Source organism: Sorex fumeus, unplaced genomic scaffold (genome assembly GCF_029834395.1).
Source record: "Sorex fumeus unplaced genomic scaffold, SorFum_2.1 ptg000122l, whole genome shotgun sequence".
In the NCBI taxonomy this organism is placed as follows: Eukaryota; Metazoa; Chordata; class Mammalia; order Eulipotyphla; family Soricidae; genus Sorex; species Sorex fumeus.
The window spans coordinates 35965606-35980275 of record NW_026606179.1 but is presented as its reverse complement, the minus strand read 5'-3'; the positions used below and the strand labels follow the sequence as shown (position 1 = coordinate 35980275).

General features: G+C 39.5%; 1 protein-coding gene across 1 annotated transcript in view; it reads left to right on the top strand.

Moving 5' to 3' along the window:
• Window positions 1–14670, top strand: part of RPGRIP1L (RPGRIP1 like) — a 113625-nt gene that overhangs the window by 68299 nt on the left and 30656 nt on the right. The window contains exons 20-22 of the mRNA XM_056136323.1: window positions 2110–2211; window positions 3377–3536; window positions 5855–5928. Coding sequence (XP_055992298.1) covers window positions 2110–2211; window positions 3377–3536; window positions 5855–5928 — 336 coding nt within the window. The remainder of the gene's footprint in view (window positions 1–2109; window positions 2212–3376; window positions 3537–5854; window positions 5929–14670) is intronic.

Here is a 14670-nt window from a genome sequence, read left to right as displayed (position 1 = left end):
CATTCCCAGCAAATAACTTATTCGTGTACCCATTTACAGTCATGAAATTATGACCTCTTTTCCTCCATCCTACATGCAGTTCATCCACAAAAGTTGTCAATTGTAGCTCATTTCAAAATATATCCTTTGCTATGTCCATCATATCTATAGTCATAACTCAAATTATCATCAATTCTCATAGACTTTAAAAAGATGAAGTTTTTTGGTCATTGGGATGCAACTTCCAGATTATGAGAGGCATACCTCTTAAGCAATGAAATTTTCAATATTAACAGACCTGGACATCATCCAACTACCCTTCTCAAAAATTCTTTTCTCCAAGACTTAAAAGAATACTTGACATTTATAGCATTTATAGAATATATATTTATGCACAAATAACTGAATTCAGATAATTACTCCTCAGCTAATATTTTATAACTGGAACTTGGTGAACTTTTATTTTGTACCAGGCACTGAATTAAATGCTTTTTACTAACTGAAGTCATCTAATCCTACCAGCAACTTATTATAGTTTATGCTGGGGTTACTCCCTTTAAAAAGAAAAGAGGGGCCTGGCTTTGTGTGCATAAAAAACTGAGTTCAACCCCCCACATAACAGTAAATAAATAAATAATCAATAATGTTTAGAAATGAATGTTAAGTAACTAATCAAGGGCATCCACACATCACCCCATTCTGTTGACCTTGGCTCCAGGTGTGTTTCCACTAAGGACCATGCCATCCTTTGCTTTGTTTCCTTAAACTCTGCGTATGACCACAGTCATCTGGGATCTGTTTATCTTTCTGACTCACTTCACTCATGTGACACCCTCCAGTTCCATCCAAGTTGCAGGAATCTGCAGTGTTTCATCTTTTCTCATAGCTGTGTAGTATTTCATTTTGTACATGTACCTTGATTTCTTTATCCAGTCCTCTGCTTTTGGGCACTTGGGTTGTTTCCAGCCTTGACTGCTATTCATCATGCTGTGATTGCCTCTCAGCCTTTTGGCTAAGATCAGAGTAGTATAAACAATGCTGCCATGGTATGCATATGTCTTTTGAATTAATGTTTTTCTGTTCTTGGGGTCAGTGCCCAGGAGTAGAATTTTAGGGTCAGATGGAAGCTCTATTCTTAATTTGTGGAGAAATCTACAAATGATCTCCCAAAGAAACTTAAATAGGCAACAATTTCTACTACCACTTTCTAAAATTTTCTTTTTTACCACATCCTTTCTACCCCTTATTGTTTCCAGACTGGACTGTTTTTTTTTTCTTTTTGGGTCATACCCAGCAATGCACAGGAGTTATTCCTGTCCCTGCATTCAGAAAGTTCTGGCAGTGCTCAGCGGACCATATGTGATGCCGGGGATCAAACCCTGGTCAGCCACATGAAAGGCAGATGCCTTCCCTGCTGTACTATTGCTCCAGTACCCAAACTTTTTTATATAGACCATTCTTACTGCTGTCTGGTGTTCACTCATTGTTTTTATTTGCACTTCCCTGATAACCATTCATGATGAACACTTTGGCATATGTCTATTAACTATTTTTATGTCATCATTTCTTTTTTCTTTTGGTATTTTGGACACACCCAAAGCACTCAGAAACGAGCCCTGGTCATACAAGATCCTTAACCCTGTACTAACTCTCTGGACTCATGTCATCTTTGAGGAAGTGTCTGTTCATCTCCTCTTCTCATTTTTGATAGGGTTGTTTACATTTTTTGTTGTTGGGCTTTGAGAGTTCATTGTATATCTTAGATATTAGCAATATCACTCCAGATCTTCTTAACATTATTAAATCATAGTTGGATAAATTATATTTTATTTAATGCTTTAATGTTGGAATTACTTTCACTGTTTTTAACATAAAAATGCTCCAAAGAACTGTATGTGAAAACCTGAAATTGTATAGCTATCTATAATATTAAGATAATCAGTCATTGCACTGAAATACCTTACTAAACAAATTTATTGTCATAAGGTTAATTACTGCTTTTGCTACTAATTTTTACTTATGCATATACATATTTGTCTGTGTATTATGTATATGTGTATATATATAAAATTTTATAATGCATTGGGGATCAGTTAATAACATACCCTCATGTTTTTACATTAATGTAAGGAGATATCTACTCCTCCTGAAGATATGAAAAAAATTTCACCAGAAGTAAAACATAAACCAGAAACAGAAATTAATATTCCAGCTGTTCCACATTTTCCTAAGGTATTTGTACTGAGTTATTACTTTTGGTGGGGGAGTACCTCCCAGGCAGTGCTTAGGGTATCCACAAGCCACTCCCAATTATTTTTTTTTATTTATTTTTTTGCTTTTTGGATCACACCGAGTGATACACAAAGGTTACTCCTAGCTCATGCACTCAGAAATTACTCCTGGCAATCCTTGGGGACTATATGGTATGCTGGAAATTGAATCCTAGTCCACGGCATGCAAGGCAAACGCCCTACCCATTGTGCTATCACACCAGACCATCCATCCCAATGATTCTTGGACAGCCCAGATGGCAGTTCAGTGCAAGGGCCTGAACATATGATACTGCTTAGACCCTGTAGTGGCAGAGATTACCCCGCCCACCCCAGCAGTGCTTAAGGCCCTCCAAGACTGCACCTGGCAATGCTAGGGGGTCATGCAGTACTGTAGTCAACCTCATGCAAGACAGTACCCTGTACTGTCTCTCTGGGCCCCTTAAAAATTATTATTAAAGGTTTTATTTGGTTCTTTGGTGGGAGGGGACCTCCTAGGTAACAACAAAGGGGTCCCTGCACCACTGTTGGCAATTCTCGGCCTTACTGTGCAGGCCTGAAACTCAGTGGTTGGACTCCACAGTGCCATACTGCTCAGGCCCAGCAATACTTTGTGCCACCAGGGTGACTCTGGAAGTGCTGAGGGGCTCTCAGGCCTCTACCCAGTGGAGTGCATCTGCATGCATGGTACCTCTCCGTCCTTTGAGCTATCTTTCCAGCCCTTGATTTAGTTCATAAAAAAATTTGTCTATTGACATGGATCAGGAGTTACTAGCATTGATCCCACTTTTAGTTATGACTTTCTTGGAGCAGAAAGATAAAAAATATGACACGTGTAACAGCTACAGTTGTGCTGATATGAGCAGGCAGTGAATCAATACATGAATTTAAGAATTAATGTAAATCATTTTGAGATTGATGCATTTTTCATTCTTAGTTTTAATCACACTTCATTTATCTGCATATTTTCATTTATAAAATGTGATTATTTGCTAATGAATTATACATAAATAGTACATGTCTATATGTCTCAAGTTTACATGATTTATTATTCAAGTGTTTCGATAAGAATGCTATAAATATGATCTCAGCATAATAAGTACATTGGTGTGCATTCATATCTTCAGGGTTTTCAAGAAAGTAATGTAAATAAGGTAAAAGAGAATAGTGAGAAAATGCAGCAAGGAAAAGAGGATGATCTGTCTTTACTGTCAGAAGGTCAGTTTGCAGAACGAAGTTCGACTTCTGAAGATGAAACAGAAATAACTGAGGAATTGGAACAAGAAGGTGACTTTATTTTTTAACTTTCATATTTTTAATTTGAAGATTTTTGTTTTGTTTTGCTTTTTGTTTTTTGCCCTAGAAGTGTTCAGAGTCTACTCCCAGTCTGTACTTGGTGCTTGGAGTACCATATATAGTACCAGGAATTGAACCCAGGCCTCCTGCATGTAAAGCAAGTACTCAATCCATTGTGCTATTTCTCCAGTTCCAGCTTTGTTATTTTTGAAATTTAGGGGGCTTGAGGGGCATTCCCAGCGGTCCTCAGGACTGACTTCTGGCTCTGTGCTCAGGGTTGACCCCCGGTGATGCTCAGGGAATCATGTACAGGCTGGAGATCAAAATGAGATTGACCTCATGCAAGGCAAGAAGCTTAACATCTATGCTATATCACTAATCACCGACTTTCTTTTATAAATTAACATTTTGTACCTAAGAGTACTCTTTGATTTATTTAACCTGTCGGTGTTTGCCTCAAAGTACATCTTTATTTAATAGTGGATCAAACTTATGGTAGCTAGTTCTTTTGTTTTAAAATTTTGGGTTTTTTTTTTTTTTGGTTGTTCATTTTTTTGCTTTGTTTTGTTTTTTTTTCTGGGTTTTGTTGTTGTTGTTGTTGTTTGGTGCCACACCAAGAAGTATTACTACCGATATTACTCCTGATACTATACTCCAGGGGTTGCTCTCAGCAGACCTCTGGGGGCCATGCAGTGCCAGATCTTCCACATACAAAACATGTATTGCAACCCTTTGAGTTAGACCCCCAGCCTGAGATTTGTATTTTCCTAACAGAAATGAATTACTGCGTTTCTTTATTTCTACTTGGCATGCCAGTGTTATCGCTAACCAGGTTCCCAATATTTCTTTTTTGCTGGTTTGGTTTGGTTTGGGGGTCAGACCTGGCAGTTCTCAGAGCTAGCTCTTGGCTCAGCACTCAGAGATCACTTCTAATGGGGTTAGGAGGACCATACGGGGTGCCAGGAATCAAATCCAAGCACTCTACCCACTGTACCATCTCTCCAGCCCCCATGATCCAAATATTTCAAGGGACTTTACATTCTCTTTTAGTTCAGGATTATTTAAGAAGAGTGCAATCTTTCTATGCCTGTCCCTCTCTTTCTGACTCATTTCACTTAACATGATACTTTCCATATTGATCCACTTATATGCAAATTTCATGACTTCATTTTTTCTAACAGCTACATTGTATTCCATTGTGTAGATGTACCAAAGTTTCTCTAACCAGTCATCTGTTCTTGGGCACTCGGGTTTTTTCCAGATTTTGGCTATTGTAAACAGTGCAGCAATGAACATACAAATGCAGATTTCTATTATACATTTTTGCCTCTCTGGGATATATTCCCAGGAGTGGTATTGCTGGGTCAAATGGGAGCTTAATTTCTAATTTTTTGAGAATCGTTCATACTGTTTCCCAAAAGGTATTCCCACCAACAGTGAAGGAGAGTCCCTTTCTTTCCACATCCATGCTAACACCAGTTGCTTTTGTTCGAAAAAAATATTTTTTTAAACTTAAGCACTCAAATCAAAAAAGAGACAGTTTGCTATATTATTTAAGTTATATGAACATCTAAAAGCCAAACTAATCTATAGTGAAGAAAACAGGTGTACAGTAGGTACCTGGAGAAGAAGAAATGGGAACATGAGAGAGATGCAGAGGCATGAGATTGCAAAAGGGCATGAGTAAAGCACTGGGGTTGATATATATGTTCACTGTCTTAACTATGGTGTTGATTCCACAGAGTTAATTAGATGGCAGACTATCAGTTTTGTGCTTGAAAAGTGTGCAGCTTAACATATGTCACTCTTACCTTAATAAAACAGAATCTTCCAAATATGGTTTCAAATAGTAAGATTAATTTAATTTGACTGTCACACGACAGACTTGGTTGGGTTTTAGGAAATGTCTGTTTGCCTGTCTTTTTTAAATTACTTTCTAATTTAAAACTGTACAAGCTATAAATTTATTTTCTTCACTTCTATAAAACCATACAGAGTTTTCAGCAGTTTTTCTCTTTTCTTAAATACAGTATAAATGTGAATATCTTTGCTGTGTAAATATGGTATCAAGTTCTTTTGTTTTGAATTTTTTGTTTTCGTTTTTTTTGTGCTACACCAGGAGGTGCTGTGGAGTAATATTACTCCCAACACGATGCTCCAGGGGTTGCTCCCAGCAGAGCTCCAGACAATTTTCATATTGTTCTCCTAAGGATAACCTTATAATCTATGCTTTTTCTCTCCATTTCTCCAATTATAAATATAAATTTCTTTTAACATATTTAAGTTAATGCATCTCTATTTCTTAACAGATGAAGAAGACAGATCAGCTTCTGACAGTGATGAGTGTATTATTCCGGCAGCTGTCTCCAAGAATATCCAACCGGTCAGTAACTTGAGACCAACTCAAAGTGTTCTGAAGTTACTTGTCATTCATAGTGCATCAGTCTTCATAAATGAAAATCGATTTATTGTCATAATCTTATCCAAATAATCACTGAATATAAGAAAATAGTGAAGAGGGAAAAAAGAAAAAGAAAATAGTATTTTTTATTTAATTATATAATAGATCAGCCCTGTATTATGTTTACTTACATGTTCAGAGTAACCTACCATCAGTAGCTTCAATAGAAACTTGCTAAAACCAGTTGACTGTGGAGGTAGAGAGATATCTCAAGAGGTGAGGCCCTGAATTTGATCTCCAGACACAAGAATCCCTGTGAGTTTCTATGAGCCCTTTCCTGCAATCTAGTGCTGGAGATGGACCCTATAAATTGAAAATAAGAAATAGGGTTAAATAGAGATAGTATAGTAGGTAGGGCACATGCCTTGGTATGCAGCTGACGTTGATTTGATCCCCGGCACCACATAGGGTAACCCAAACCCTGCCAGAAATAATCCCTGAGTTTATTGCCAGGCATAAGCCCTGAACACCACTTGTGGTCCGCAAACCAAAAATAATTAAATATTGAGACAAATTTACTAGTTTCAGAATCCCACTTCTTTTCAGAAACATTGTACACAGATAGATAAAAGCAAATCTAATCTTTAAGGAACTGAAAAGACAGAATTTTCTTAAAACTACAATAACTTGCACAAATGAATTCATAGACTAATATCACTTTGTAGACCATAAGAGTTGGTTCATTTCTGACCGAAGTCAGAAGTTTCTTGTGCTAAGGGAATAAAGTGGCGTAGGATTCAAATCTGGACCTTCTCCATGCAAAGCACGAAGTATGCAGCCCTTTGAGCTATTTCTCCAGCCAAAAGTCCTCCTAGGGGGCTAGAGCGGGTAGGGCATTTACCTTGCATGTGACTGACCCAGGTTCAATTCCCAGCATCCCATATGTTCCCCTGAGCACTGCCAGGAGTGCAGAGCCAGGAGTAACCCCTGTGCATCGCCGTGTGTGACCCAAAAAGAAAAAAAAAAAAAGTCCTCCTAGAAAGTCACTGATCTTGGGTGTATATATTTTGCTTGCTTATAAAATATTATGTAAGTTGAAACTTTTTAATGAAAATTACACTTTAATTGGTATGGGAAGTCTTGCTCCTTGCACAGGGGAAATAGTTTTTATAAAGTAAAATGTAAGTACAGTAAAATACATAGGTTTCCTCTGTGGATCTACCTGAATTTTCCTGAAATGAGTAATTTTTTTTACTTTGTATTTTATCTTTTCTACTTTGCTAGTAGCACTGTAACACTGTCCTCCCGTTGTTCATTGATTTGCTCCAGCGGGCCCAGTAACGTTTCTATTGTGAGACTTGTTACTGTGTTTGGCATATCAAATACGTCACAAGGAGCTTGCCAGGCTTTGCCGTGCGGGTGAGATACTCTCGGTAGCTTGCCGGGCTCTCCGAGAGGGGCGAAGGAATCGAACCTGGGTCGGCTATGTTGGCCGAGTACAAGGCAAATACCTGACCCGCTGTGCTATCACTCCACAATCCTTCTTTCAACTTTAAAAATCTCAGGTTGTTAGCTCACTCTCTTTGCAGAACAAACCCATAAAACTTCGGTTATAATAGGAACCTCATTAAAATGAGAAAATCTTTTATGATTGATGGATAAACAGCAGAACAAATCATCAATCCAAAAGCTTTATCATTATTGTAGCACTGTAGCACTGTCCTCCTGTTGTTCATCAATTTGCTCAAGCGGGCCCAGTAACGTATCCATTGTGAGACTTGTTGGCAAATCAAATATGTCACAGGGAGCTTGCCAGGCTTTGCTGTGCGGGCGAGATACTCTTGGTAGCTTGCCGGGCTTTCCAAGAAGGGGCAGAGGAATCAAACTCAGGTTGGCGTGTCGGCTGTGTGCAAGGCAAACACCCTACCACTGTGCTATCGCTCTAGCCCCTGTCATTATTATCCTTATGTAAAGGTAAAGGTAAAGGCCCTCCCGTTGATCGTCGATTTGCTCGAGCGGGCCCAGTAACGTCTCCATTGGAGACTTTGTTGTGTTACTGTGTCTGGCATATCGAATACTCTCGGTAGCTTGCCGGGCTCTCCGAGAGGGGCCGAGGAATCGAACTCAGGTCAGCCATGTTGGCCACTTGTAAGGCGAACGCCCTACCCGCTGTGCTATCGCTTCAGCCCTTATGATTAGTATTATTATCATTATATCATTATTAATTATATACTATCTGACCTATACCTTCTGACATCAGGAATGTATCTTACCTATACCTTCTGTTATATGAAATGTTTTTAATTCAAGATTTGCAAATCAAGCAGGAAATCTTTCATATGATTACCAGTACACTTTTCATTCCATTTCATTTTTTTTCCTTCATCAAGTCTGAAGTTGTTAAATTATACAGTCAATGAGTAGAAATTGTCCACCCTCTATTAGAGAATTTTAGTAATGTTGCAATATACTCTTGTACAGAAATTAGCTTTATAGCCATTTGTATTTGTCAGGGTTTTCCAGAGAAATAGAACAAATAGGATATAGTTAGTGATATGTTTCTAATCTGAGTATGAAAAACCTCAGAACTAGGAGAGCTGATGGCATTGAGTTCCAGCCAAAAGAGCAGGCAAACTGGAGGTCCAGTTCAAGTCCAAAAGCAGAGCAAGAGCAGTGCCCCATTCAAGGAAATCAGACTTGAGGAGTTCCCTCTACCTCTTTTCTTCTGATATGCAGTTCAATAAATGTGGTCCTACCCACATTGAGCAGAGTAATCTACTTTCTTCAGTCTACCCATTAAATATTATTCTAGAGCCCTGCCCTGCCTTTAAACCCTTGCACCCTCTACCACTACCACCCCTACACACACACACACACACACACACACACACACACACACACACACACATCCAGCTTATTTAGAAAATTTCTCAGCCACAGACACCATAATGTTTTGTCAAATATCTGGTCATCCCATGGACCATCCCATGTAAAGTTAGCCATCACATCATTTTAAAAAGAACCTTCTATTAATTACAGCAAGAAGAGTCAGCCTGCATATGTCATTCAGACATTTCTTTTTCGTATGTTGATATTTCTTCCACAAAACTTTCCCTCCTTCATCAGAATTTGTGGATACCTGCATGATTTAGCCTTTTAGATGATAAATATGTGAGAAATGAGCCCTGGGGTCCGAGAAGGCAGTTTTCAAGTGATATATTTATCTAGTCAGTCTACAAACAACACTCATGCCTCTTGTTATAACTCAAGGCTTCACTGTCTAAGCTATGATCAATTCTTATTAAAGAAGTCAAAAAGCTTCTACCAGTTGGGAAGATTGTTCATGAAAGCTCAAGTAGTTACTCAACAGTTAAATTATAAAACCGTTAAATATAAAATAACGTCAGCAGAACGTGTCAGTAATTAAGTGACAGACAGATCATTTTGAGCTAAAGAATATTAGCTGTTTTCTCACCTATCATCATTTTTCAAAATGATTGAAATAAGATGCTGTGAGGGAAGCGACTTTCCTGCAATTGTACTAGTGGCTTCAGAAGTTGGGAGAAATTTCCCATGATCTGTTTTTTTGTTGAGAAGGGTTGGGCCACACTTGTGACTCTGTGCTCAGGGATCACTCCTGGCTGTGCTTTCAGGAGGGGCTTTAGAAGATGCTGAGGATTGAACTGTATTGGCAAGTGCAAAGCAAGAGCCTTACACACCATACTATTTCTCTGGCAGAGACTTTTTATGCTTTATTTACTTGCCTTTTGCCTAGAGAAGCCACAGAATTGGGTCTGTAACAGTTGTGCACCTTTGAGTCATTCCTCTGTGATGAAAAGAAGTGCCCTGCTCTGTCAGAATACATTACCTAGAGCAGCCTGTCCTGTCTAAGAATATAATAAGGCCTCGGTTACAATCCAAAAGTCCAAATAAACATTTTGGATTTTATTCTATAGTCATTAGGGAGATAATTGCAATAATTTTGTTTTCTGTCATATTCGTCATCAAAAAGCAGCATTTAGGTCTGGGAAATATCCCAAAGGGCTGGGGAGTCCTGGGTTCAATCCCCAACATTGCGTCCCCACCCCCACCCCTTGCCAAGCACAACCTCTAAGTGCTACTGAATGTCAGTCCAAGGAGACATTTTTTATGTCACTTAGAAGGACCTGATACTAACATCTTGTTGGGTGGAGGGTTAGGCTTGTTCCTAAGCTTGCTAAATGCACAAAACCCACAGTGTGTTTTAGACCACCGTTGAAGAACCCTGTATTGGGCCTGCAATGGACCAGTATATATGTCAGCAACACTGCAGCCAGCTCACTGGAACTCAGCATCACTCTTAACTAAGGTCGAATAAGGAAATTCAACTTAAGAATGATGTCTGGTGCAAGAAAGAAGCATTCTAAAATATGTAGGGTTAATTCTGATGTACATTACATTCTTCTTTTGTCTATACTTAACTACTTCTGGGAAAGTAGTATGTGTGAGGTACTTTGGAACTTTGCTACAGCCTAACAGAGCATTCACTGTTTCATATATGTGATTTTCTATATGGTTGCAGAGGCTGTCTCAAATGCGTGAACATCAGCTACAGCAGGCAACTTAGAGCAATGTTTATGCTTCAGTAGCCATTCATCAACTCTCGCATACTTTTAAAAATTAGGTCAAAAAATAATAATACAAAAAAAATGAAGTCAACTTTAGGGCCAGGAAGATAACTCACAGCTGGATTACATGGTTTGCATATAGAATACCTTGGTTCAACCCCTGGCATTATATGAGCCCCCCGCCCCCAAGCACTGAGCCAGGAGTAGCCCCCAAGCACTGCCAGATATGGTCCTAACCCATCTAAAACCCAAAATAAAAAAGATAAAAATCAACTTTTCACAGGAAGTACTTACCTCTCACTACTTTATTGTAATAGGTAAATTTAGATTTTGTTCAATTATATACCAGATAGAAAAATAATGTACTCTGTAAACAGGAACAAAATTCAAGAGATCACTGTAATGATGAAATATACTATTATTTTTAATTTTTAATTTTTTTATTTAGTCACCATGAAATGACAGAACTAGTCATCATTGGGTTTCAGCATGCTGTGTTTCAACACCATCCACTTCACCAGTGTCCAATTCCCTCCACCGATTCTCCCCTTACCCCCCCACACCCCATTAACTTCCCGCCCTGCTTTAACAAGAAGCACTTTTTTTTTGTATTCTAAAACTTTTATATACCATATTTGATACTTGTTGAATTATTCTTGCATTTCAGAAACAAATTTTAAGATTTTTTTGCACTGTGGTTTACAGTACTGTTGCTGATTGGGTTTCGAACATAAAAAACTTTACCACCTTTTAGTAACTACCCTCCACCATAGACACTTCCCCCTACCTGTCCCATCCCCCACCCTCCTCAAGTGGCAGAAACATTCCACTTTTTTTTTCTTTTTTTGCTTTTTGGGTCACACCTGGCGATGCTCAGGGGTTACTCCTGGCTCATGCACTCAGGAATTACTCCTGGCGGTGCTCGAGGGACCATATGGGATGCTGGGAATCGAACCCAGGTCGGCCATGTTGGTTGTATGCAAGGCAAACGCCCTACCCGCTGTGCTATCGCTCTAGCCCTGAAACATTCCACTTTTTAGTTTAGTTTTGTTTTTTTGTTTTGAGACCACACCCAGCAATGCTTTGGGGCTACTCCTGGCTCTGCTCCTGGCAGTGCTCAGGGGGCCATATGGAATGCTGGGGATTGAACCCAGGTGGACTGCCTGCAAGGCAAGCACTGCCCACTGTACTAACACTCCAGCCCCATGACTATGCCAGTTTTTCTGTGTGCCATGTTAACAAATCATTTCATCTAAACCAAGGAATCTTTTCCTCTTGAAGATTGGAAAAGTGGTACAGAGAACTCTGGCTTATATAAGTTTCACCCATATTCACCAATTTTTAACATTTTACCACACTTGATTTGTTCCTGTAATTTCTGTTCTCACTTGTATATGTGTGCTTATGTATACATCTGCATTTATTTACACAGTCTTGTTGTGGTGGGTGGGTTTGTAGGCTGTGCCTGGAGATGCTCGGGGCTTACTCCTGACTCTCTGCTCAGAGATCTCTCCTGGCGGTGCTTGGAGAACCCTGTGTGATGCTGGGGATTGAACTGGGCTAAGCTGAGTGCAAGGCAAGCACCTTAATCCCTGTACTATCTCTTCAGTCCTATAAATACATTTTTTTGTATATAATTGTGATGAATCATTTGAGAGTTACAAAGATCATACCCCTTAGAGGCCAGAAAGATAGTACAGCAGGTAGGGTGTATCTCTTGCACACAGCCAACCTGGGTTCAATCCCTGGCATCCCCATAAGGGCTCCTGGGTACCACCAGGAGTAATTCCTGGGTACAGAGCCAAAAGTAACTCTGAGCATCTCAGAAAGTGACCCTGAAAAAATAATTTTTACTTGTTATTTGGATAAGGAGTTGGGGCCACTACTGGCAGTGCTCAGGGATTACTCCAGGCTCTGTGCTCAGGGGACATGCCTGGCAGTGCTCAGGGGACCAAGTAAAGGACTGAACCAAGGCTTCCTGCATACAAAGTAGCACTTTGAGTGATTAGCTCAGTATTCACATTTTTTTTTAAAGAATTCAGGCCACTGATACTGTAGTGTAGCCTTCAGTTTGGATTTGGCGGTGTTATCTCCTATTAGGTTCCCATCTTACATTTTGGTAGGAATACTACAGAAACAGTACTTTGACAACAGGAGAACCAGCATGCCATTTGTCCATTTATTAATGAAGAGCTGTTATGTTTTAAACCCTTTTTAGAGTTTAAAGATATTTGTGGCTTATTAGTTTCTTCTCTCAACTCCTCTTTTGGAGCTTTGATACAGAGCTTTTGAAACTGTGATACAGAGCTTTCCTTGCAAGGCATTGCTAAATAGCTGTTACGTACTAAGCACGTCCTGTGTAAGATCTCCTTTAATTCCCACAACTCTCCATTCCTTAGCATCTGCTCTGTCTCAGAAAGGAGGCTGCCAGCGCAGAAGAATTCATAGCCCATGGAAGTCGGCTAGGTTACAATGCATGGTTGTCCTGTGAGGAGCGTGGAATATGAAGGGGAGCTGTGGGAGCAATCAGGAAGGGTACCCGATGCCAGATGGGGAACCCTCATTAGGGAAGACTTTGTAGATTGAGTGACGCATGAGCCAAGTATTGAAATTGGCTTCAAGTTACTGAGAGTTGGGGAAGGTCGTCACAGGAAGGGAAGCATGAGACTTTGAGAGGATGTGGTGCTTGGCTTGGCCTCGGAATTCACAGTGCCTTCCAGATGGACTTTGCTTGATGGTACCCAGGGGCCTCTGTGTCTCCCCTGCAAAGCCTGAAGTCTCTCCTGAGGTTCTGTGGATGGCCAATGAAGGCCTTTAAGGGAGAGAAGAAAACTACTCATTTATTTAGCAGATAACTCAAGAACATTTACTCTATTTCCAGCCTTACTCTAGAGACTCAGAGCCTGGCAAGCTACCCGTGACGTATTCGATATGCCAAACACAGTAACAACAAAGTCTCCAATGGAGACGTTACTGGGTCCGGTTGAGCAAATCGATGAACAACGGGAGGACAGTGACTCTAGAGACTGGGGATATCACAGAAAATAATTGTAATAAGACTTGGGGTTTTTTGGTTTTTTTTTCTTTCTTTTTTGATTTGGTTTTTTGATTTGAGGAGGAGGCAAGTCCTGGGTGCTCCAGGACATTTTGGGCTCAGAGCTCAGGGGTTGCTCCCAGAAATGCTCATATGCAGTGCCAGGGATCAAACCCAGATGCCTGCTTGCAGACATGAGCTCCAGCCTGCTTGGCTATCTCTCTGGTCCTTGGGTGTTATTTCCCTTACCTGGTGGTCCCCTTTGACCTGTTTTACGTACCATCCACCCTAGCAACCAACAGCGTGTTCTCCGTATCCATGGGCTTGGGATTTTAGTTCTCTTTTTTAGATTCCACATGTAAATGAGTTTATACACAGTCTTTGTCTTTCTATGTGACTTATTTCACAGAGCACAGTGCATTCATAGCCCACCCAGATTTTGTTTTCATGACTGTACAATATCTTCTTGTGTGTGTGTGTGTGTGTGTGTGTGTGTACATTTTAGCATATATCTAGCATTTTCCTTAGCTATTATTCATTCATAGATGGATGCTTAGGCTGCTTTCCTATCTTAGCTATTGTAAATAATTGCACAATTAATGTGAGGGTGCATATATTTTATCCATACACTACTTTGATTTTCTTTGGAAGTAGGATTAATGGATCCATATAGTAGTTCTAACTTTTAATATAAAAAAAATTTTGAGACATTTCCATACTACTTTCCCTTGTGACTACACCACTTTATCCTACCAGTGCACAAAGAATTCCTTTTTTCCCTCATCCTCACCCAAATCTGTTATTTCTTGTCTTTTTTGGCGACAGGCCTCACCAGGCTCTTGTTCTAAAACAATTTATTCTCCTGAGTTCTATCTTTCAAAACATGCTATATTGGAGGTACATAAACTGATGTAAAAGTAACTGGATAACTTACTTTCTAGATATTTTTAAACAGACTTTTACCCTTTTGCGTTCAAAAATTATTACCAGAAATAGTGCCCTTAGATAAATATAATCTATGCCAATTACTCTGTGAGATTGAATTATCTACTGTACTGTGTAAGCAATTTAAGATAATTCCAT